General features: G+C 55.3%; 7 protein-coding genes across 7 annotated transcripts; 2 read left to right on the forward strand and 5 right to left on the reverse strand.

Moving 5' to 3' along the window:
* Nucleotides 1-1963: 1963 nt before the first annotated feature.
* Nucleotides 1964-4222, forward strand: COL26b_007536 (uncharacterized protein; the record flags this gene model as incomplete). The annotated part of the gene is made up of 2 exons (XM_053180323.1): nucleotides 1964-4131; nucleotides 4189-4222. 2 exons carry the CDS (start codon nucleotides 1964-1966, stop codon nucleotides 4220-4222), a joined length of 2202 nt encoding a protein of 733 aa, XP_053035772.1.
* A 332-nt stretch (nucleotides 4223-4554) lies between these two features.
* COL26b_007537 (uncharacterized protein) lies at nucleotides 4555-5786 on the reverse strand (the record flags this gene model as incomplete). The annotated part of the gene is made up of 2 exons (XM_053180324.1): nucleotides 4555-5447; nucleotides 5498-5786. The coding sequence occupies 2 exons, from the start codon at nucleotides 5784-5786 to the stop codon at nucleotides 4555-4557; spliced, it is 1182 nt and encodes a 393-aa protein (XP_053035773.1).
* Nucleotides 5787-7463: 1677 nt separating this feature from the next.
* Nucleotides 7464-8116, reverse strand: COL26b_007538 (uncharacterized protein; the record flags this gene model as incomplete). Its single annotated transcript, XM_053180325.1, has 2 exons — nucleotides 7464-7776; nucleotides 7830-8116. The coding sequence occupies 2 exons, from the start codon at nucleotides 8114-8116 to the stop codon at nucleotides 7464-7466; spliced, it is 600 nt and encodes a 199-aa protein (XP_053035774.1).
* A 45-nt stretch (nucleotides 8117-8161) lies between these two features.
* On the reverse strand, nucleotides 8162-11399 carry COL26b_007539 (uncharacterized protein; the record flags this gene model as incomplete). Its single annotated transcript, XM_053180326.1, has 3 exons — nucleotides 8162-8391; nucleotides 8479-9258; nucleotides 10277-11399. 3 exons carry the CDS (start codon nucleotides 11397-11399, stop codon nucleotides 8162-8164), a joined length of 2133 nt encoding a protein of 710 aa, XP_053035775.1.
* A 2382-nt stretch (nucleotides 11400-13781) lies between these two features.
* COL26b_007540 (uncharacterized protein) lies at nucleotides 13782-15550 on the reverse strand (the record flags this gene model as incomplete). The annotated part of the gene is made up of 2 exons (XM_053180327.1): nucleotides 13782-15216; nucleotides 15270-15550. 2 exons carry the CDS (start codon nucleotides 15548-15550, stop codon nucleotides 13782-13784), a joined length of 1716 nt encoding a protein of 571 aa, XP_053035776.1.
* A 4072-nt stretch (nucleotides 15551-19622) lies between these two features.
* COL26b_007541 (uncharacterized protein) lies at nucleotides 19623-21081 on the forward strand (the record flags this gene model as incomplete). The annotated part of the gene is made up of 5 exons (XM_053180328.1): nucleotides 19623-19779; nucleotides 20009-20102; nucleotides 20152-20311; nucleotides 20361-20464; nucleotides 20523-21081. The coding sequence occupies 5 exons, from the start codon at nucleotides 19623-19625 to the stop codon at nucleotides 21079-21081; spliced, it is 1074 nt and encodes a 357-aa protein (XP_053035777.1).
* Nucleotides 21082-21614: 533 nt separating this feature from the next.
* Nucleotides 21615-22742, reverse strand: COL26b_007542 (uncharacterized protein; the record flags this gene model as incomplete). The annotated part of the gene is made up of 1 exon (XM_053180329.1): nucleotides 21615-22742. One exon carries the CDS (start codon nucleotides 22740-22742, stop codon nucleotides 21615-21617), a length of 1128 nt encoding a protein of 375 aa, XP_053035778.1.
* Nucleotides 22743-22844: the final 102 nt, after the last annotated feature.

The following is a 22844-nucleotide window of genomic DNA, read 5'->3' on the forward strand; positions in this document are numbered from 1 at the left end:
CCGTCTGAAAAAGTTGAGATGGGACAGAGTTCCGGAAGGCATGACTTCAACATCGGCCGACCTTCCCTTCCAACACAACCGCTGGGCCAAGAAAGGGCGGCGCGTCCGTTACGCGTAAACCGCTTTGCTGCGCCCATTCCATACTCCACCCTCTGCTATCCCTTTGTGAAGACAAAAAAAATTGGCGGACAACCTGAAACTGCCAGACGCTTTTGCTGGCAATCAATCAAAACCCGCCATGGCGTTGAGGCATTGCTGTGTCTTGGCCCGAGATCGTGCCCGCAGCGCGCGATTTCAATTGAGATCGTTGGCCAGAGACTTCATCATGAGAGAACGACGTTTGCCGCTTTCCCGCTAGTCGAGATGCTGTTGGACCCCCAATGCAATGCAACCCTGCATTTGGACGACATTACCACCGGTTCGCTAAAATGGGAGAGGAATTACTCGTATTCCGGCGACCCGTCCGCACGATTCGGGAAAATACAGTGGAGTTTGTTTTGCCTTAGTCTGCCCCCGCCGGGTCTATCTTTTTTATTCATTGACAGAACATAACGGCACTGCATCCATCCTTCGACTCCTTCCTCTTCCCACCCCAAGGGGGAATGAAAGGCGCTCTCTCGGCACACTCGGGACCGTCTTAGCGGAATGGCAGGAGGATTCGTTACCCAGCGCGGCGTCCTAGGCACCCGCAAAACCATTAAAGCAAATGTCGTTCGGGAGGCAGTGCAAGGCTCGACAAGACAAGAGCGAAGGGGTTCTTCAGCTGGACAAGGTGCAGTGTAGTGCTTGCTTGATTGCTGCAGTGGCTCTCTCTGCATGTTTCCGTCTCCTCCCTTCCCCCCTTCCCCTCTATCCCCTATTATTTCCCCCCCCTCCATTCTTCTCCAAGAAACCCCCAAGAGCTCAGGAACGCCTGGAACGGGCCGTTGGCCAACTAGCGCAGCGTTCGCTCCAACACCTGAGACGTTGGCAGGATTGGCGATCGACGTTTGACTCTTTGCTCCAGCAGCCTACGCTAATTGATTGGCACATTTGACACATTGGCACATCCAAAAACCAATGGTGCTGAATCAGTGCAGAGGATTAGGCGCCCGAGTGCACGAGTTGTGCAACATTGGTTCGCTTGGCCCAATTGGCCGGATCCCCACCCCAAGCTTGCTTCGCCTCGTCGACTAATCTTATCATCACGAACTGGGAAAACATGTACGCGTTTAGCGGTAAAAAAGGGGCATGTGGCAGATCTCTTGGCAGGTACGCCTGCACATCAGTCCCCAATGAGGGTCCATAGAAGCATGGCGAGCCCCCTTTCTCGAGCAGCACGCCCAGGCCAGCCAGCATTGACGAATAGTGAGTGGATGAGTGAGAGAGAGAGAGAGAGAGAGAGTCTGTGAGTTGAGTGAGCGAACCAACCGACCCAACCCAGTCAGCCCAGCCTAGAGAGACAGAGAGCAACGCGGCTCCGCTCCTCTCTCCATCCGCTGCCGTTCGTTCTCCGTTTTCTGCGTCTTGAATCTTGATGTTTCCTGGAATTCGACTTCGATCCCAATTAGCGACGTGACGTCGCGCTCGCCTTTTGGAAGCTATTGATCGTTTGGATTTTCTACATCCGTCCACTCTTTGAGAAAGCCCTGCGTACTCGTTGTCATTGTTCTTCTTCATCATCATTCTTTTGCTTTATGCCAGCTGCTGTTTGTCTGTCTCTTTTTCATTCCCCCGGCCTGCGTCTTTATGCCATCACACTCCTTTGAACCCCCAGCCAGCAGACGATCATTCTGCGTCACGGCCTAATATCGTGAGTTGCGACTTGAAGAAAAAAAGACCCCATTGACGCCATCCACGTCCCTCAGCTAACATCCCACCAAGAGCTGCTCCGATTGAATCTCGAGATACTCGACTACTACCGACGACAACACCGACGACAGAAAACCCCCCTCCCTCGCCCGCCCCCGAGCCGCCGCCCATCATGCGATTCTCACGGTTGGCCCCGTTGCTCACCTACCTCTCCTTCGCCGCCCTCCTCCCCTCCGTCTGCGCCGACAAGATCCTCCAGTCGCTCTCCCTCAACAGCTGCCAGAAGCAGTCCGACTTCTCCGCCTCGCTCTTCAACATCATCGTCTTCGCCAACAATGGCTCCGTCACCTGCAACGTCGCCGCCGTCGTCTCCGTCGAGGGCAAGGCCGTCTTCGACGTCGCCCTGCGCGTCTACGGCTACGAGTACATCCGCAAGACCATCGACCCGTGCAGCATGGACCTCCAGGGCCTGTGTCCCATGAAGCCCGGCAAGATCAACATGGAGTTCTCCTTCGAGCTCGGCGACGCCCTCGACCAGGTCCCCAGCATCGCCTACACCATCCCCGACCTCGACGCCACCGTCCACGCCCTCATCAACCTCACAGAGACCGACACCACCGTCGCCTGCATCGAGGCCGACTTCTCCAACGGAAAGACTGTCAACCTCAACGGCGTCAAGTGGGCCACCGCCATCATCGCCGGCATCGGCCTCATCTCCGCCGGCTTCATCTCCGCAAAGGGCCACACCGACGCCGCCGCCCACCTCGCCGCCAACGCCCTGTCATTGTTCGGCTACTTCCAGGCCCAGGCCTTCCTCGGCCTCACGGGTGTCGACATGCCCCCAATCGTCCAGGGCTGGACGCAGAACTTCCAGTGGTCCATGGGCATCGTCCGCATCGGCTTCATCCAGACCCTCGCGACCTGGTACCAGCGCTCCACCGGAGGCGAGGCCGCCGACCTCCTCAGCTCTCTCAAGACCTACTCCGTCCAGGTCTCCAAGCGCTCCCTCGACGCCCTCGACAACTACGGCGGCCCGGGGCCCCTCCTCAAGCGCGGGCTCTCCAACATCGCCAAGCGCGCCAACATCAAGCTCGACAACGGCTCCTACGTCGTCTACGGCATCCAGCGCGTGGCCTTCCGCGCCAAGATCGAGACGACCAACCTCTTCCTCACGGGCCTCATCATCTACATGATCTTCGTCGGCTTCACCATCGCCTGCGTCGCCGCCTTCAAGGGCGGCGCCGAGCTCGCCGCCAAGAAGGGCTGGATGCGCGCCGACCGCTTCCTCGAGTTCCGCCGCGACTGGTCCATCACGCTCAAGGGCATCATGTTCCGCCTCAACCTCATCGGCTTCCCGCAGATCGCCGTGCTGTGCCTGTGGGAGTTCGTCCAGCGCGACTCGCCCGCCGTCGTCGTGCTCGCCGTCTTCTTCTTCTTCGGCACCCTCTTCACGCTCATCTGGGCGTCCTTCAAGGTCATCCGCATCGCGCGCCAGTCCATCCTCACGCACCAGAACCCCGCGCACGTGCTCTTCTCAAACCCCAAGATCATCAACAAGTGGGGGTTCCTGTACGTGCAGTACCGCGCGTCGGCGTACTACTTCATCATTCCGTTTATTGCGTACATCTTCATCAAGGCCGCGGTGATCGCCTTCGGCCAGGCCTCGGGCGTCGCCCAGGCCGTCGCGCTGATCATCATCGAGGCCGGCGCCCTCATCGCCGTCAGCGTGCTGAAGCCCTTCATGGACAAGAGCACCAACTCGTTCAACATCTCCATCGCCGCCATCAACTTCGTCAACTCCATCTTCATGCTCATCTTCACCAACGTGTTCGGCACCCCCGGCCTGGTGATCGGCGTCGTCGGCGTCATCCTTTTTGTCGTCAACGTCGTCTTCTCGCTCGTCCTGCTGCTCATGGTCCTCATCTCGAGCATTCTCGTCTTCTGGCGCGTCAAGGGTCAGCCGATCGTGCCGAGCCAGCTGCACGACCCGAATGTGCTCGCGAAGCGCGACGGCACCGAGAACAAGTCGCTGCTCGACCTCGACGAGGACGACAAGCAGGGCCTGTACCGCCGCGAGTCCGTCCGCTCGGTGCGGTCATTATACGGCGGCGAGAAGGCCATGGAGGACGGCAGGACGCGGGGCCCGGCGGACAGCCACGAGATGTCGTATCTCCCGTCGCCGACGACGCGGCCCGCCGTCAGCCCGGCGATGCCGCTGTTCCCGGCAGACCCGTCCCTGCGGCCACGGACGCCCACAACACCCCGCACACCGGGTGCGCAAGACCCCCCAGCAAGTCCGTTTGCGACAATGGACGAGTTTAGGCAGAAACACAACAATAGGTAAGCTTCATCTCTCTTGGGACTGATTTTAAGATGATCAGCTGACACATAATGCAGTCCATGGCAGCGCGGCGCAGGATACGATCACTAGATTCCATAAACACCATCATTTGTACTATTTATCACGCGGTTCCTAGAGTTTATACCATAAGACATAAAGAGTAATATCTCTTACACATTACACATAGTTCTTAATCGTGCCTGTGTGGGCCGTCACAGGACTTCACAGCCCGGTGGTGAACCAACTCACCGTGAGCGTGAGGCCCCGAATACACTCAACTGACCAAATATCTAGATCGATGTCTTTTCTTATACGGGCGGTGTGCTGACATTTCATCGTGATGTTTATTGACCAAGAACAGTTAACTACGAACACCGTTTACGATACCTAAAAATTTAGCAAGAAAGCAACTCGATGTCCCGTCACGTCAACTCCGCCTCGATGATGGCCTCGCCCCGATCCATCCCCGTCCAGATCTTAACCACCTTCAACCCTACCCCCTCGACAATCTCCCGCCACTCCCCATCCGTCTTCTCCGCCGCCGCCATCCCCGCCATCATGAGCATATCCAACGACGTCACCCTAGCGACCGGATTCCTCTCGTTCACCATGTTCTCATGAATCAACAACTTCGAGTACCCCCTCTCCATCGCCGCCGCCACATTCCCCAAAATCTCCTGCGCCTTCGCCACAGGCCAATCATGCAGCACACCATGCATGAAATACGCCCTCGCCCCCTTCACCGGCTGCGGCGTAAAGAAGTCATACGTCTGCACCGTAAACGCCGGGTCGGGCTTCACATCCTTCAGCATGCTGGCCAGATCCTGCAGCACCAGCGCCTCCGCGCCGACCTCGGGGTGCTTCACATGGAACTTGACCAAATCATGCCCCTTCCCGCCGCCGACGTCCACAACCACCGCCCGCCCCGGCCGCGCGCCGTCGAGCAGCGTCTGCGTGGGGAACATCTCGGGCCAGTTGGTCAGGTTGCCGCGCGAGTTGCCCTCCATCGCGTCGTTGAAGTCCTGCGCGAGGTCCGGGTGCGAGCCGATGTAGTCGAAGAACATGGCGTCCGGGCGGCCCTGCCAGTGCTGCAGGTTGGACCTTGTGTTGTCCGTCGAGTTGCGGAAGTTGGACGCCTTGAGGAAGGAGGGCAGCGAGATGAGGATGGGCGCGACGAGGCCGTGGTAGAAGCCGGCGTACCACGCGCGCAGGCCCTGGTCGGTCGCGAGGGCGGCGGCCCAGGGGGTGCGGGTGTAGGTGTCGAGGTCGGTTTCGATGACGAGGTATTGGCCTGCGACGCAGCGCATGAGGCGTCCTGGTGGGAGATGTCAGCTTTTGAAGGTTGGAGCAAAGAGGTGAACGTACGGATGAGCGTCTCATCGGCGCCTGTGAGTTTGGCGAGTTCGACGCAGGTGATCGGTCCGCCGCCGGCTTCATCCCATTTCTTAAACGCGCCGGCGTCGATGAGCGTCTTGATCGCGGCGTTGACGCCGCTGCGCGTCACGACGTGGTCCCACGCAATGTCCCACGGCGTCTGCATCCGTCTCACGGCGTGGACGAGCGCATCCCGGACGCGCACGCGGTCCGCGTTGTCCGGGAGGTCCTGGACGTGGATGTCGTTGAGGCTGGCGATGAGGTTGTCTATTTCGGCCATGGTTGCGACGTATCAGATATGGAGGGATCTAGAAGACGAGAAAGGACGTGTAACTTCACCGAATAGGTGTGAAGGGGACTGGGCCAGGCTTAAGACCTCTTGTCGGGGGCCCCGCGAAATGCGAGGTACACGGGCGCAAGGGGCCGGCGGGTTTGCGCTCGTCGTTCACCAGCTCTTGCGAGATGATAGATTGAACCTTGCAACAACAATAGATGCATCTCGACGGCGCAGCAAGTTCACGTCTTGCTCCATTGAAAATCGCACTCAGATGCCCGATCGGGGGCCGCGTGGGTCGAGAGCAAGAGCCTCGATTCGCACCGCGGGAGCAGCAAACCGCATGAACCCCTGGCCCCGAGTCCCCACGCCTGGGTATCTGCCTGCATCTCCTTTCAACGACCGTTGGAGGCTCTTGGAGTCCTGCCGTTTCGGGGAACGCTGTTTGCTTGCCACAGGACACGCTCTCGTGTGTGGTGGACCTCCCACCCCGCTTGTCAAACGATGTTTGCTTTTTAGGTCTGGTGTAAGGAGGCACATTTCGGAGGCGGAGGCAGGCTCCGATGTGTTTGCTTCTGTTGAACGGCTGGGGATCCTCGTCGTATCTAACCTCCCCGGATTTAGCGCCAACAGAGTCGACTGGAGAGCGGTGATATCAGGGGGTTTTCGACCAATTAGCATACCAAAGTGGATGCTTCCTTCGTCTGTTTGCTACCTGGACGATGCTGTTGGGACTTTGGGCAGCCTTCCTCATCATGGCAAGCAGATCGTGGACACAGCAAGCCCGTTGGAAAGGCTGATTAATAGATAACCAGCCTGTTTTAGTCGTTAGAAATACGGCCACGTGTGCAGAGGAGGACTCGTTCACAGCTGTTGTGCTCCAACGGTCTACATCCGACGGCATGCGATGCTTGGTCCTCTGGGGGAGAAGCCCACAGGTCCTACGGGCGCGATCGTGACGACGGCCAATTGGAGTTGACAAACTCACAACCCACGATTCGTGGAGTCCACATGAGGGAGACTGGCTGGGCTTGACATGCGCACTTGGCGGGGGAGATGTTGTACCCGGAACTTGGGGTTTGTGGATCTCGAGGATGTGGGAATCCGGGTACTCGAGTTTGAGTCAAGCGCGGCAAGGCCACACATCGTGTTTTCTTCCTGAATCATACTTTGCTTCATCATTTAATTTTCTGTGAAAATTGGATGCTCAATAACAGCATGAGAAACAGAGACGGGTACAAATCCCGCGGGTCGCATCGCATCTGTCAGAACTCAACGATAAGCGCCTAGGTAATACAGCCAGGCAGTTGGTCCCCATAGACCGGGATGCGACACCCCTGCCCGACCTCCCATTCTGGCTGAGGGGAGTTCTCACTTTCTTCAATCATGTCACATGCCGATCGCGACCTAAAGGAAAAGCATTGTGAGACAACAAGATCAGGACTAGGATAGTCGTGGGTCCCGGGTCAATCGTGAGTGTGATCATTCGAAATAAAACTCATGTCGTCTCGTGTCGAAACCAGTCATCCTCGGTTCGTAGTGCTTGCTGGAAGGCCTGCAAAATGTCATGGCCCCGAAAGCAGGACAGTTTGGCGACCACGGGAATAATCAAGATTGTAGATCGAGAGGCCTGGATTGCGATGAAATTTGAAGTATTTATCCTGCGCCGACTACAAGAAACCTTCAACCCAAGCGCCGGAGAACCTCCCGAGAAAGGCCCCAGATCGATGACAACTCTCCAAGTGTCTGGTTCAGATACTGCAACTCCTCCGCGATCCCAAAAGCCTTTGCCGAGCGGCACGCTTGCACCGCGCCGTACACGAACGCAAGAGGTGCGTGTTGCAGGCCGTACTGGGTCCGGTAGGTGCGCAGGAGCGACGTCACGTCGGTTGCTGAAGTGCTGCAGTACACACGCGACCTCTCCTCCGACTCGCTGCCGCGTGTTGCAATGGCCTGGTCGTAGTTTAAAGCGATGCGAGCGCTGTGGAAAAGGAGGCTGCGGTCTTTTAGTCGCCCATCTTGAAACCGATTGCGGATGGAGATACTCACTGCAGGGCAAAGACTCCAGGTATCGGCTTTGATGAAGGGCCCCATTTAAGCCACTTCGCAAAGTCGGGGAGAGATTCCCGCCAGCGGTTCAGCTCGAGGTTGAGGTTGTCGAAACATAGCCGGCGGCTGATGTCATCTAGATGTGAACGAGGGCTAAACAGGGTCGTCATCATGCGCTCGATAATCCGCGACAGACGGATCTGCTCGTGGAGGTATGGAATCATGGAAGTTGCCTTTGTTGACTGGGTGTCTTCGTCACCGAAGCCAACTGGTCGCCACAATGCCATCTCAGGCGGTTCACTGGTCAAGTCAGCATGAAGATAATTATGGGTTCAAGTGGCATACGGCAGAGTCTCCATGGGCTGCACTTCCGCTTCGTCGTAGACGAGGTACACCGGCCGACCGAGGATGAGACTGATCAGCTTGTCGGAGATGTAGCAGCCCCAGTAGATGCGTCTCCGGATCTCGACATCTTCGGGAGTAGCTAGGGAAGAGTCGTGCTGGACCCAATCCTTCGGGTCTCTCTGGAAGCCCAAGTCTTGAGCCATCCTGAAGGCAATGCCTGTTGAGTCTGGTGTTAGGTACATCTTTCATCTTCAGCTTGGGCGAGCCCAGAGCAGGCGACGGGGTGCTTTCTGTTCGATCTCACCTGAGTACCCCCATCCCTTTGACAGATTGCCCCTTCCAATTTCGTAGAAGGCCAAACAAAGAAACGCCTGAACGGTCGCGATGGATGGCCGCGTCAGACCAGTCACCATGACAATGCTCTCCGCCGCTAGAAAGAACTGATCGCTCGAATCCTTCGTATCAAGCGACACAAGAGCTCCCAGCGCGCATATAGACAGTAACAGCGCCGAAGACCAGTACTTTCCGTTCTTTCTGTCCCCAAAGTGATCCCTCAGAAAAGCCTCCCGGTAGATGAACATGAAGTGAGGGTACTGCCACCGGAAAAACTGCGTCAGCGACTTCATGACGACTTCATCCTGCATTCCGATCCCGAAATGCTCCATGACGCTCTCAAAATCCGACTCGACGCCGTCGTAGTAACCCTGACCAACGCGGTCGGTGACGTCCTTCTGCCCGTGCTCTGCCTCGGCGCGGAAGATGCTCGTCGCGCCGTGGTAGACCAGCGAACCCTCTAGCCCGAGTTCCAGGTTGGCTTGGTTACCTGCGTGGATTCCGATCTGGGCGATGTACTCTCCAGGGGCCTGCGTCTCACTTTTGGGCGACTTGTCGTCCAAGGCGGTTGACTTGAGCATCTCCTCCCGCTGTTCTGGAGACGCAGCGCGTAGGTTCTTGACGAATGATTCGAACCAGGATAGGCGGCTTTCTAGGCTAGCGACGTATTCGTGCGAGACTGGCACTCTCTTGCGGTCGACCTCGCGGTACTCGCATGCGGTCTTTGAGGTGACGCAGTTCTGGCATGGTTCTGTGCGGGAGCATTTCAACTAGGACGAGGATTCATCAGATCCATTCATGGCTGTACTGGGGAGGCAGACTACCTTTCGGTATTGGCATCGCTTACACCTGTGGTATATCAGCAAACGTTCGGGCAAAAGCTTCGGAGAATCACTTGGTTTACGAGATCCTTTTTACTGGCTTGCTCGGGGAGGGCATGATGTGAAGGGCGTAAATGAGTGACGGACATGTTCGGATGTCGTTGAAAGTTGGAGAGGCCAAGTTGCGGGGTTAGCGGTCGCGTCCCGCCTGAAGTACGGGCGTGAACAGCGCTAATGAGTAATGCCTGAACAGGGAGCCACCCAGGTCATCATCCGATCACGGTCTCAAGAATGAGCATTATCTAGCACCAACAAGTCATAGTCGAGCAGAAACTTTTCGATCTAGACCGAAGAAAAACGATTCCCCTTCCCTTTGAGCGTCAAAATATGTATGCAGCTTGAGAATTTTTGTCATCTACGCAGTTATTGAGCAACCACATACCGCGCCTACTCAGATACGACTCTGGAACCATCGTCCAGAAAGAGAGGCGATTAGATTATGAGAGAGTAAATATCGAGCTGTTGATAGTCTTACTATTCATTAATCTTCTAATTCAAGTACAAATTGCATTGATTGCGGTATGTGATGTGGAACTGGGAGACATCAGGCAATGATGGGGAACGATAACAAGAACGGTGATAGGGACGACGACGGGGAACTGCGACGGAAAACGAGAAAATGGAAGGCGATGGCGATGATGCTGTGTCAGATTTCTTGCGACACCCAACCCAAAGTCTCGACTTTTGTCCCTCTTCTGTCGGGATGAGCTCATGATAGACCGTCTGTGAAGGCGGAACTTGAAGAGATGCCCAATGCAATCCCCGCCTTGAGAACCGCTACCAGTCTGTCCACGTCACTCAGGTTATTATAGAACCCAAACGATACCCTGATTCCTGACCTAAACCTCGTCACAACCACACTGGAAGCGGTCAAATGTTCAAGCCAACGAGGATCATGAAGCTGGAGGACATGAAGATGCGGCGCATGTTGCCTCCTTTCCTTCGGCCCCAGAACGCTGATACCCAGCTCCGCGCAAGACTCTCGTAAAGCATCTCCAAGACCATAAAGATGATTCTCAACATTCTTGGGCCGCATTACCTCGAGGTAAAATTGGAGGAATGCACGAGCTGCAACAGCCGAGATGAAGCTCATATTAGCGTGCTCATATCGGCGAGCCGTCTGATGGAAGACGATCGGTCCCTCTGGAATCATGAAGTCTTCTGAGTCGCTCACGCTGGCTACCCCTCCGTAGCCAACAAGTGGAGGCGTTGGGTCAAGTTCTTCAATGACGGCTGAATCCACATAGAGGGCTGCGAAGCCTGTTGGTGTGTGAAGACCCTTGTGTAGACTGAAGGCAGCTGCTGAGACGCCCAGGGCTTGAACATCCACGTCTGCGAACCCGACTTGCTGGGTTAAGTCTGCAAGGACGTGGATTCTCTTTGGTCTGTAGACAGAGCAAACATCTGCGATGTCGTTCCATTGTCCACTATGGAACATGATTGAGCTTAAGCCAATGGCTTTGGTCCTGTCGTCGACATAGGGGGCGAAGGTTTTCGCGTTGGCGGCGACAGGTCTTTCAGGGTGCGTCGGGACAAGGCGGACCTCCAACCCGAGGGGACGAAGTGCCATCCAGCCGAATGCCTGATTCGGGTGCTCGCAGTCTAGAATGACTACGTTATCTCCAGGCTCGAACTTCAACCCGTGGATGAAGCTTCCCAGGCCCTCTGTCGTGTCGCGAGCAAAGGCTATTGATGATGGATCCGTGTTGATGTACCGAGCCAAAAGTTGACGGACGGCCTCGACGTCTTGACGCCAGCAAGCTTTGGGCGATGGATGGTGTAGAGATTCCGAGCAGAAGCGGCGGATGGCTTCGTCCACGATGAGGTTTGACGGGGGCATGAAGCCGGCGTTCAGGTGTGTTATCTTGCCATCGGATACTAGAGGAACCAGACGGCGGAGGATTTCGAAGTTCGCGTTGTGATAGCTGACTGCGGCAACTGAGGCATTCCGGATCTTGGTGGCAGTCATTGGCTCGGCATCGAACAGGTCTTGAACGCTAGAAGGAGCCATGGTTTGGAATTTTGGCTGCAGTCACAAAAAGGGGCGAAAGATGAGGAAACTAGGTCTAGATAACAACTGCAGTATTTATATCGCATTATCTTGCCGGCTCGTATGTGGAAGATGGTCGAGCGACTAACCGTGGAGTTCAATCTCCGTTGCTCGTCATCATCCCATATTGGCCGTTGACGGTCGTCTGGAAGCGATCGCTAGGACGCGTTCATAGCCATGCTACGGAGCGATATCGGAGACAAACTAGAGGCGACTCCTCTGACGCATCGGAAAATGAAGCATATGATCAAAGTTGAGGGAAGCAAGTTGTTGGCGATGCCCGGTGAGGACCGGGGCGGGATCCATGATGGAGTTGCAATTCCGTCCACTCAGAATGCGTAATGAAGATCCACCCTTTCCATTTTCGGCTGCTATTGAAGCGACGGACATCCAACTCCATTGTGGGTATCGGAGGTTCCGTCCCTTGAAGCCGCTGTCGACTTTGACTTAGGTAGCCAAACCATGGAAATAAAAAGTCAAAAACTGAGAGAGACGTCAAAAAGTTGGCATGAATCGAACTTCTATGATGACGAGCAGCAATCTTTGAGAAGCAGTGTCCGAAGTGGAAGACCTCGGCCGAATGAGTTTCAGCGAACCTGAGCAACATGATCTCGAGGATTGAAGCGGGAGAAAACATCGAGGCACGTGTCTATTATTTCCACGCTCATTCTGGCTGGAATTAGCTGTCCTCTTGAAGTCTCAGATTATAATGGAAGGGAACAAGTGACTATGGCCATTGGACAACGAGGCTTGCAGACAGCTAAGCTAGTATTTGTGGTGTCGAGACCGTGAGGAAGGAGGAACATGAGGAGGCTTCAGGAAATCAGGGATACCTTACCACACTCTATCATCAACAAAGGCCAGAAGGATGAGAGCAACAACATACAGAAAGACCGAGCGAGGGGGTATGATTGTTTGCCAAACTACGAGGGACCCGAAACCACAAATCCCGTCGTCATCGGGTTTACCGGGAGGCTGCCGTTCCCGCCCACCGCCAACCACAAATTTATTGCATGGGGACTACACGCGGTGGCTTCGCATGTTTCCGACTACACAGACGGAGTGTGGGAATTTCATCAAAGGATAAGTGATCACCAGTGGCCTAATCCGAGGCTTGAACGTAAGTCATGTCAGGCGGAGTGTGATATGCGGACCTCACTAGGATTAGGCATGTCATGGTCATGATAGGGTCACACATGTCACGGTAACCATGGACTCAAAAGTCAGAGTTGGGTATCGCAATGTGAGACGGTGATGTATTAGGGAAAAAAGCCCATGATGTGGATCAAAGAATATTGCTGAAGGGAGAACAAAACAAAACAAAAGAAAGTCAACATTGAGTACAGTGAGTGAGTAAAGACAGCGCTGTAGAAATCGCCGAACAGAATCCGCAAACGCTGTTCATCCGAATCGTCAATCTCACGCCAGTTCATCTCAGACCCTTAGTGCTTCCCGTGTCGTCGTTGTCATTGTAGTTGTCGTCGCCGTACTCCATGGTCATCCCTAGTTGTCTCCATTGCGTTGCATTGTCCTATGTTATCGTCTGCTGTGTGTTTTACCCCTGTCATCCATGCTGTCACTATTTGCCTGAATGGCTTCAAGAATACCTAGCTGGATTGTTAACTCTTCCGGAGACATAAAACCTCAAATCGACTGGGCTAGCCCCTTTGAGTTCATAGCCAACTGAATCAACGACTATATCTGTTTGCCATGGATATCAAGTACAGGGCATACATCATATGCTTTCTCTACAGCAGATCAACTCGCAAGCATCCTGCAGCTGACTTCCAGTGTCTTTTCTTTGTGTGAACCTAACATCGGTTCAAGTTGGTCAGATAGCTATGCCAGCTTTTGACGGTGGGTTTAAAGGGGGTCAAGCATGTTAGTCTGAGCATAGCTGTTGAAAAGTCGTTCTTGTTTCAGGTTTCAATCACGCCTTTGTTCGTAGGTTACTTGAGACCTGCGAGATCAGAGTCCGGTCTGCGTGGGGTGTGAACAGTTCTGCAGCAAAGCGTTCATCATTTGGCCCCGAAGTACGGAGTAATCAGTGATTCGTCTATAGGTATGCCGGCATTAATACAGAGAAGATAATGTGGGAGTCAGTATGGACGGATGTAGCGTGATGTTCATAACACGCGGTTGTCGTTGCTCGTTTCGTTCTGTTCGCTTCATGTTGGTTATTGCACTTGCGACCGGAGGCTATGGATAAGGCAATTAACGGTAGAGGTTCGCGATTGCAGGGAACAGGGAGACACAATTGAAGACATTGGGCACAGCATCCTGACAGATGGATCAAATTTATTTCTTGTTCATTACACTGGAGTACTTCTGTTCCTTCGCACTTTAAACACGGCACATCCTGCCATCGTTGGCAACGCTCCACGACTCGCTACCAACAGCGTTGCGAGCATAGAAGAATCCTTCGGGATCCCACTTCTTCTTCAGGCACGCCAGGGAGTTGTAGTTGCTGCCGAAGAACTCCTTCTGGAAGTTGGGCTGCTGGAAATCAGCCTCGTTCATGTACGCGCCACCAGCAGGGGTGAGAGCCTCGATCTCAGGCATGATGACGTCGGTCATCAGAGTCTGCTTGGCGAGCATCTCGTCCCAGGGGGCGGTGAAGTTCCAGACGGTGGTGAGCGTGGCGTGGACGAGGGTGTTACGCCAGGCGGGGGTGACGGAGTTGGTGTCCTTGTTGCCGAACTTGCTCACGTCGGTGCCGACGCCGATGAAGGTGGCGCCCTTGGCGGCGACGCTGCGGGAGAAGGAGCCGATGTTGGTGATGTTGTCGCGGGGGATGAGGCGGCCGCCATACTGGGCGATGCCGACCTGGATGTTGCCGATGGGCAGGGGGCCGAAGTACTTGTCGTAGTGGCCGTAGTAGCTGTCGTACTCGGAGTAGTTGACGGTGTAGGTGATGCCGAGGGCGTCGAGGCGGGCGACGAAGGGGGCCATGATGGTCTTGACCTCGTCGGAGGTCTTGTTGAAGGCGTTCAGGGGCGCGATCTGGAAGAAGGTGGCGCCGAAGTAGTAGACGACCATGGTCTCGTTGTCGACCATGCCGGCGAGCTCCTCGTGGAAGGCATCAATGGAGTTGAAGAAGGCGTCGTTGTCGTTGTCGGCGGCCATGATGACGAGGGTGGCACCTCCAACCTTGGCGTCAGCGTGAGCCTTGACGGTCATGGAGGTGACAACACCCCAGTTACCGGGGCCACCGCCAGACAGAGCCCAGAAGAGGTCGGCGTTCTCGGTCTTAGAGGCAGTCAGAAGGGTGCCGTTGGCGATAACGACCTCCCACTCGAGGACGTTATCAGCGCTCAGGCCGAAGGAGGTCGAGAGGGCAGAGTGACCACCGCCCTGTGTGTAGCCACCGGCAATACCGACAGTAGGGCACTCGCCGCCGACGACGGCAAGACCGGCGTTGTGAGCAACCTCCATAACCTCGAAGCCCTGGGTGCCAGCGCCGATCTTGGCAGCCTTACCAGTGTAGGCAGCGGTAGCCCAGTCAACGATGTCGACGCTGTTCATGTGGTGAGTCCACACAGACAGAGCACCGGCACCGGTGGAGCGACCAAGGTAGTCATGGCCAGTGTTGCGGACAACGAAGCGGATGTTGTGCTCCTGAGAGAAGGAGATGGCGGCCTGGATGTGCTCGGCGGTGGTGGCGTTCACGGCGTAAACGACGTAGTTGCCCAGCAGGCAGGGACGCGACTCCGGCTGGAAGGGGTCGCAGCTCTGGTTGGCGAAGAAGGGAGCCATGATGGAAGACGAGGACTCCATGCTACATGACTGTTAGTGGCTATCATTAAACATCGGTCAAGGGCAGTGACATACTGGATCTCAGAGTCCTGCCACTCGCTCTGCAGCGTAGCGCAAGTGGCAGCATCGTAGGTAGGGTCATGGCAAGGCGAGCCCAGAGGAACAGTGGCAATCAGTCTGCCGCCAACAGTGGTGTTGAGGGCATTCCAAGTCTCGGTAGACGGCCAGCAGCTGTCACCGGGGAAGCACTTGCAGTCCGTGGCACGCTCGGCGAAGGGAGCAAAGCCGGAGCCGGGACGGTTGGGGGCCGCGAAAGCGGCGCCGAAGAGGGCCGCTTGGAGGACAAAGCTCTTCATGTTGACTTTTCGGCCGTGAGGTGGGAAGGTGGGAGGAGGGAAACGAGAGGACAACGCGCGACGAGTGACAAAGAGGCACAAGATCGGCACGTTTGACGGCTAGGGAGAGTAAAAGAGAGTGTATTGCCGCTGGATCCCTTCATCAAAAGAGAGTTTTTTTTCTGCTCGCCGGCGGCCAAGGGCGGCCATTTTAGTACGATGCGAGTCTGCAGACTGCGTTTACCCGGCCTCCGGGACTACGGCATGTAGGTTCCATCGCTCATATCCTAGTGAAGTCGTTTCCCGACTGGGATGGCTGACCCGAGATTGGGAGCCTATAAGACGACTTCGCCTCCTCGAACTAGTGGAAGTTTGCCGCGTACGGCCTTACTTGGTGCTGATGAATCCATACTGCTCGCAAGGTCGCCACAATAGAGAGGGATCGAAAGCCCAGGATCGATGCCAATGCTGTGCCGTTTGTGGCTGGTCTCCTTGGCCCCCTTGCCTGGACTTGTCCCTGGGTAGGCTAAGCGTTGGGGGCGGTGGATCAGGAACGAGGACAATACCGACCTAGATATCGACCGGAAATCAAGGGGGGACGGTGAATGCTGGATGCCTCGGTGGACATTTCTTTAAACCCAGTCTCCGCTGCTCGTTCTTTGTCGCGTCGGGCGGCGTTGTTGAGCTCCGACTTCCGCCATATCAAGGCACTGGAGCCTCGGACCATGGGAATCCCGTCCTCATGGTATGATGGTGGATTTTGGGCCTGGTCTGGCTGACCTTGGTGAAGCTCCACGCCGCGGGCTTGCGTCGAGCAAGAGTCTTGTTGAGCGGGACCTCGAGCCGCTGCAGATCAAAGGAGTCAGGTGCCCCGGCAGATAAAGCTTGGTCCTCTCGCTTCCGTCCCAAATGCTGCAGAACTCGCAGGCGTCCTTGCAGACTCCCGCTCGCTACCAGCGCGAGGCATCGTCCACACACACTCTCTCTTGGTGGTTTTCGATCGACAACATCTTGCGTCTTTCGTTGGTGCGGATAGAGACTGCCCGCATACAAGAAGATCCGGAGTTTGCCTCGGCGAATTTGAGGTCTCTAGCGTGTTATCGTCGGGCGCGACCTCGGTCGGAAATTGAAGCTGCGGGGATGTGTTGAGTCGAAGTCTAATCGAACCCACGCCGGCAGTGGGGATTCTGCGAGCCACATCCCGGTCGTTTAGAAGGGGATCACTAAGAAGCCCCTCATCTTTTCTCAGGGGAATAGCAGGGGCCTCGCGGTGGTCTAACCTGAAATTCGTCATCAGCCGTGCAACACAAAGTCCTTTCCAAGATTCGGTTCAAGCCGCATCGTACGAGGCGCCACATCTCGAGAGCGGGGGGCAGCATCGCGGATGGCGACCGTTACGCATGGCTCATGGATGATGGGAGAGCCGGCTATACCTTGGTAAAAACCCTCGATCGGAGCCGATACATCTGGTCAATCTTTGACTAACTGCGACATGTTTGCGACTCCAGTTCCTGGCTTTGGGTGACATAGTTCGCTGGTAGTCCAGATTCCCAACGGATGCTTTCTTTTGGTCTGACGAATGAGGCAGCGAGCCATGTCAATCGAAACATTCGTCCAAACTCGAGTTGTTCGAGGATTTGCGTTTTCGTGGAGTAAACAGACGGGCTTGATGCTGCCTTTAATCTGGTATTTGCGCTGGAGTAACCCGTCTACGATCATCCATGGTTGAGATGGACGACAAGAGATGACAGGAGTTGTGCAAGTGAGAGTTTATGCACAGACAGAGGCAACGGCCGCCACACCGTTGGTAAAGTCAGATTGACAACAACAGCACAGACTCTCGTCCCGTCCCGATCTTTCGGTCCACCCCGTGTTGTGTGGCTGACCACCACCATACCATCTGACCGTCAGCATTCGGATCCGAAAGCGAAGCAAAATCCGCAAAAGACCACGATGATTTCCCTAAGAATGGAGCATACGACCGCAAATCTCCCAACGTCAAAGCGCTCGCAAAAAATCGAGGCCATGGACGGCTCTCACGGGATGCTTCCATCCCCTGATATCGCAGCCCACGTCTAAAAGCTAATTTCTTGGCTCCGCTGGACCCCGAAGTTGGGGGTTGCTCCGTGAGAGCCTGGGGGGACTGGGCTGACTGCAAGTCCTTCACCTGCAAATTGCATCCTTCACCCTGTATGCTCACCTGAAAAGCGGAATTCCGGAGAACTTCTGGAACTTCTTTTTCCTGTGTGGACCGGCAGCAGGGGCTGCCCCAAGGGCTCAGGCCAAGTCGGCACTCCAGGTCCCACGTGGTGGCACAGCAACTTCTTCAGCCAGGCGAACTTTTGTGTTTTGGAACCTGATGTTTGATGAAGAAAAGCAAATTCTCTGGAACCCATGAGACTTATCCAACGCCAACTAACGCGCCGTTGAAACGTTGCGACCAAAATTTCCCTCAAGGAAGAGCCTTTTTACTGAGACAACCTGCTTTTATAGGGATGGCTGGTCGATACCGGAGCAGACGAACTTTACCACACATGGACAATTGCCCGAACCGGCGTGTCTCGGACAGGGATATCCTCGTATGTCACAATTGAGTTGTCATCGCGACACAGACCAACTCGGGCTACCTCGGGTGCGCTTCGATCCACTATGCAAGCTACACGCTGAAGACTTGGAGGCTAGACCTGAGTGAAGTTAGCCCGCCAAGTTGTCAAAATTCCCGGCTGTCACCTCTGAACCTGTGCGCACTTCTTCAACACGCCATTCTAGCCCCCAATGTGATATATCACTCCCGTGTCGTAAAAGAGTCCAGGAGACTGGGAAGGACCTGTCGCCCGAGTCTGGCTTAGACTGAGGCTCTTTGTCCCTTCATCTTGGTCATGTGGCAACTGCAACTTCGTCTGTTCGGAAGGACTCCGTGGTTGGGACTCAGATGCCAACGCCATCCGTAGGTGGCTTTGCCAACATCCGCCAGCAGCCAGTCACAGCTTTCTCTGTCAGAAACGGCGTTCCCACAAAGCTCCCGAGTGGGAGAAATCAAGTTTCCCATCACCACCATCCCTGGACCTGCGCTAATTAGTGCCGCGTACAATGTAATGTACTGCATAGTGCATCTCAGGGGACCTGCAACGGTGCATGGTTCCGGCGTGCCGCGGCCAGCTTTGCTTCTAGAATCCTAGAATTCCTCGTCCAGGCGAAGCTTCAAGTGACTGGTCACAACTCGATGTGTTTTGCAAGATGCAAGCCGGGGCCGGCTCGTCGCCAGGACGTGCTCCTGAAATGCAACGTCGGCACGGTCTCCGGCGGGGGGCGAAGAGCAAAGGGTCTGCTCTCTTGGCCCTTTAGCCCTCGTACCCCGTATTCCGTCCTCGTGGTTCTTGCCCAAGATGCTTACAAACGCGAGCCGAAGGGCATAGTACGAGGGTTGAGTGGAGGGATGGACGGACGTCCTACCTTGTTGATGATCCGAGGGATGAAGCCGAGAAAGATGGCGCAGCCCACATCTCATACATTCGGGCTAGATACCACACAGAGTTCGCACCTGCAGCCGGCTTGGCCGTTACTGCAAGTGTGATATCTTGCCTGTCCTCCGACAGGGGACACCCTTTCTCGTCCAAACGGTCGGGACTGGAGCCCATTCCAAGACGTCGGAACCGACGAGGAAAGAGAGTTGCTCGGGGGGAAGGTAGGCCATGCTAAACTTTGAAAGAATATTAGTCTTCTTATCTCCCACGCCCTCCACTTCTCCTTCTTGGCGCGTCTAATGAAGAACTGGCAAGAACGAACGCAAATCCTCGTCTGATGAAGTTATGAACGAAGGCCTGCCCAAATAAAGCGGTCTAAAGCCAACCCGGGCTCCGCCACTCCCGTCCACGTCCACTTTCTGCGCCTGGACTCCTTCTTCCCTACCCGGGGCTACGCGTCGGTTCGATCGGCTAGCAGTGGCTGCTTCCCACTTCCCGTCCCCTCAACCTCCTCTTGAGATAGTCAGCACGCCAGATATTCAGCCTTACCCGCTGGCTATAGCTCACCGCAACAACGAGTTGCCCTCAAGGATTCCCAAAGGAGGGTATTTCGAGAGTCGATCATAGCCATGAGTTCACCGCCATGGACATACAACACCCCGCCGGGGACGGATACTGATGGACCCAAGATTGCGACTATTGCAATTGTGTTCACGGCCTTGTCGTTGGTCATTATGGCCTTGCGGCTGTATGTCCGCATGGTGATGCTGAAGGCAACTGGGTCCGGTAAGTGCAAACGACTCGACTACTGAGAGAGAAGTGTGCTGACGATGATTGATGCAGATGACTGGGTCATCGTTGTTACCTGGGTAAGATTAAGTCTACGAAGTAAGAAGTGGCTTGAACTAATAATGACGCTTTAGTTTTGCGCCGCTGGCTTTGCCGTCGTGAGCATCATGCGTAAGCTGATTCTCCTTGAACGAGAGATCCAATAAATTCTGACACTTTGACGCAGAAACAAAATGGGGCCTTGGCCTGAAGAAGTTGACCGACATGCCGGAAGAGAATCTCTATGAGTTCGGCCTTCTGCAATACGCCGGTGCTCCATTGTAAGTTCTCCTTCGTCACCGCGAAGCACTCCTTTCTGACAATAAACAGCTACATCTCGAGCATTCTTGGATTCAAGCTCAGCTTGCTTCTATCATATCTGCGTTTTATCCCCAAGGGAATCTACAGATGGAGCACATTTGCGACCATCGGTCTCTGCATTGCCTACCATATTGCTTTCTTGGTTGTTCAGATCAACCTGTGCACACCGGTATGATGCGCTGAAGTCTTCCGTTCATTCCAATGCTAACAGCCTATAGATTGCTAAGCAGTGGGATCCAACAATTACCAACGGCTCTTGTATCCCCGGTGTCCCCTTCTACACCAGCATGGCTGCCCTGACAATTGTCTTTGATATCGTCGTGTGAGTCTTGCTAATTCTAACTTCGGTTTCTTCTCAGCAGCTGACAGATATCCAACAGCATGTTCCTACCATTCCCCGTTCTCGCAACCTCGAAGATCCAAAAGCGCAAGAAGTTCGTACTGCTCGGCCTCTTCGGCCTCGGCGCCTTCATCACCGTCATCCAAATCATCCGCATCCAGACCGTCCATTCTCTCGCCAACTACCTCGACTCTGCCCCCCTTATCATGTGGTCCACCGTCGAGAACAACTTGGGAATAATCGTCACCTGCGTGCCCACCCTCGCGCCGCTGGTCAAGTACTTCAACGAGAAGAGCAGGTCAGGGAGCAGGAGTAACAAGTACGGAGGCGCAAGCGGCTACGGACGCAGCGCCGCGACTGGCAACGGCAACGTGGGAAGCAGATACGCGCTGCAGAGCTGGAGGCCGGGGATGAGCGGCATGCAGCCCCTGAGCAGCGGCATCGACCGCAACGAGACGGAGGTCGGCATCGAGGGCGGCTCAAGAAGGGGGAAGAGCTCCGATGATGGGAGCACGGATTATCACTTGGATGCCCCGGTTATCGTCAAGAAGACGGAGTTCGTGGTGACGAGCAATCCGAGGGAACCTGAGCAGGTTTGAAGGAGAGAGGATGATAGTTGGAACTTGATCGCAACATGACATGACTACCTACTTTAATGAATGAATCTACTCCGTACGGACACGAGCAGCGCAGGCCGCAGTGTACCGCTTGTTTTAAAAACGGTTTCGCGGTCTTGTAGACACTGCCTGTTGCCTATGTGAATGCATTTGGCAGAGATTCCAGAGTTTTACGAGTCTAAAGATATCGAACAGTGAACAGATACGTAGTACTCAGGCATCTCCAAGACAAGGACAATAGACAGGTCAAGGAACAAGGGTAGTGCTGAACAGAAGAGACAAAGAAACATCTGGAAGAAGGACAAAGATCATAGAGCCACGAAGAAACACTTGTGACAGCGAGGCCGGACGAGGGCGCTTGGGACGCCAGAGAGCAGAAATGATGGGCTCCGATTGCTAACTACCGCTGGAAGAGACGATTCAAGCTGCTTTTTGTATTATTCAGTCTCTCCTTCCTTCCAAATGGATGCCCGTGTGCTTCGTTGCAATTGTTCGCTCGAGAAATACAGATGCCTTTAGCCAGTCTTGCGACCACCCTTAGCACGGACAGGCGCCTTGGTGCTAGGGCTGATGTGCTCCTCCTTGGTGACCACATCGTCGCCATCCTCGTCTTCGTCGTCCTCCTCGATTGACTGCATGACCTGTCGTCCCTGAGTGCTCTTCTGGGGCTTCTGGACGCGGCCCCCACGGACGGTTCGGAGGCTGTCACCGCCCATGAGCGCCTTCATCTCCTGGATCTTCTTGCGCATCTCGCGACTCTTGTTCTTGTCTCCCATGGCCTCGGCAATGGCCTCAAGGTCAGAGATGCTATCGGTGGCACTGGCAGCAGAGCTGGTAGGGGCGGCGGTAGGAGGGACCGCGGTGGCGCTAGGGGCCAGGCCTTGCAAGGTGTTAGTGGCCTGAGGAATGTAGGCCGGGGCCGAGCCACGGTATTCTTCATCCTCGTAGAGATCGTGACGGGCGTGCATGTTGTTGCCGAAGTTGAGCATGTCGGAGTTCTGCTTGATGACGAGGTGACGGAAGATCTCGGTGGGGTATCTGCCTCCGTTGATGGCGACAACAGTGAGGACGTCGCGCTGGGTGAGGGCGGTGTCGGACAGAAGCTTGTGGTAGACCTTCTTGTAGAGAACGTGGTCTTTGATGTTCTCGCGCCAGAAGCTGGTCTCAATGTCCTCGAGGATGATCTCCAGGAGCTGGGAGTCGACCTTGTTGATCATGGTGCGGATGAAGTCCTTCGACTCCTTCAGCTGGTCCTGGAACCAGTCGTGGTTGGCCTTGAGGATGGCCTCCTTGACCCAGGAGATCGTGTGGCAACGGACGAAGAGATCCTTAAGCACCTTGTTGTACTGTCCGTTGTACTGAACAGGAAGAATGGCCTCGAGGGCCAGGAAGTCGACAAGGTCGGGGCGGCGCTCGCGCTCGGGGAGGTTCTGGTCCTTGAGCGAGTTGCAGATGGACTGGTAGATCGTGTTGTCAGAGATGCAACGACGGAAGGCGTTCGCGTCCACACGTGACTGGACGCGGCCGAGAAGGGCGGGGGTGAATGTCACCTCCTCACGGATCTTCTCCTTAGCCCGCTCGGCGCGGCGGGCGCGCTCCACCGGCGTGATGACCGCCGTTCCTCTATCGCGTCGGCCAGACATGACGGTATGTAGTGGAGGTGTCGTTGTTGTGTGATGTGTATGTATGTATGGTTGAAGGGGGGTGAGGCCCAGTGACTTGTGGTGTTGTTGTTGTGTGGCTGT

This window comes from Colletotrichum chrysophilum (assembly GCF_026319265.1).
Source record: "Colletotrichum chrysophilum strain AFK26 chromosome Unknown scaffold_61, whole genome shotgun sequence".
In the NCBI taxonomy this organism is placed as follows: domain Eukaryota; kingdom Fungi; phylum Ascomycota; class Sordariomycetes; order Glomerellales; family Glomerellaceae; genus Colletotrichum; species Colletotrichum chrysophilum.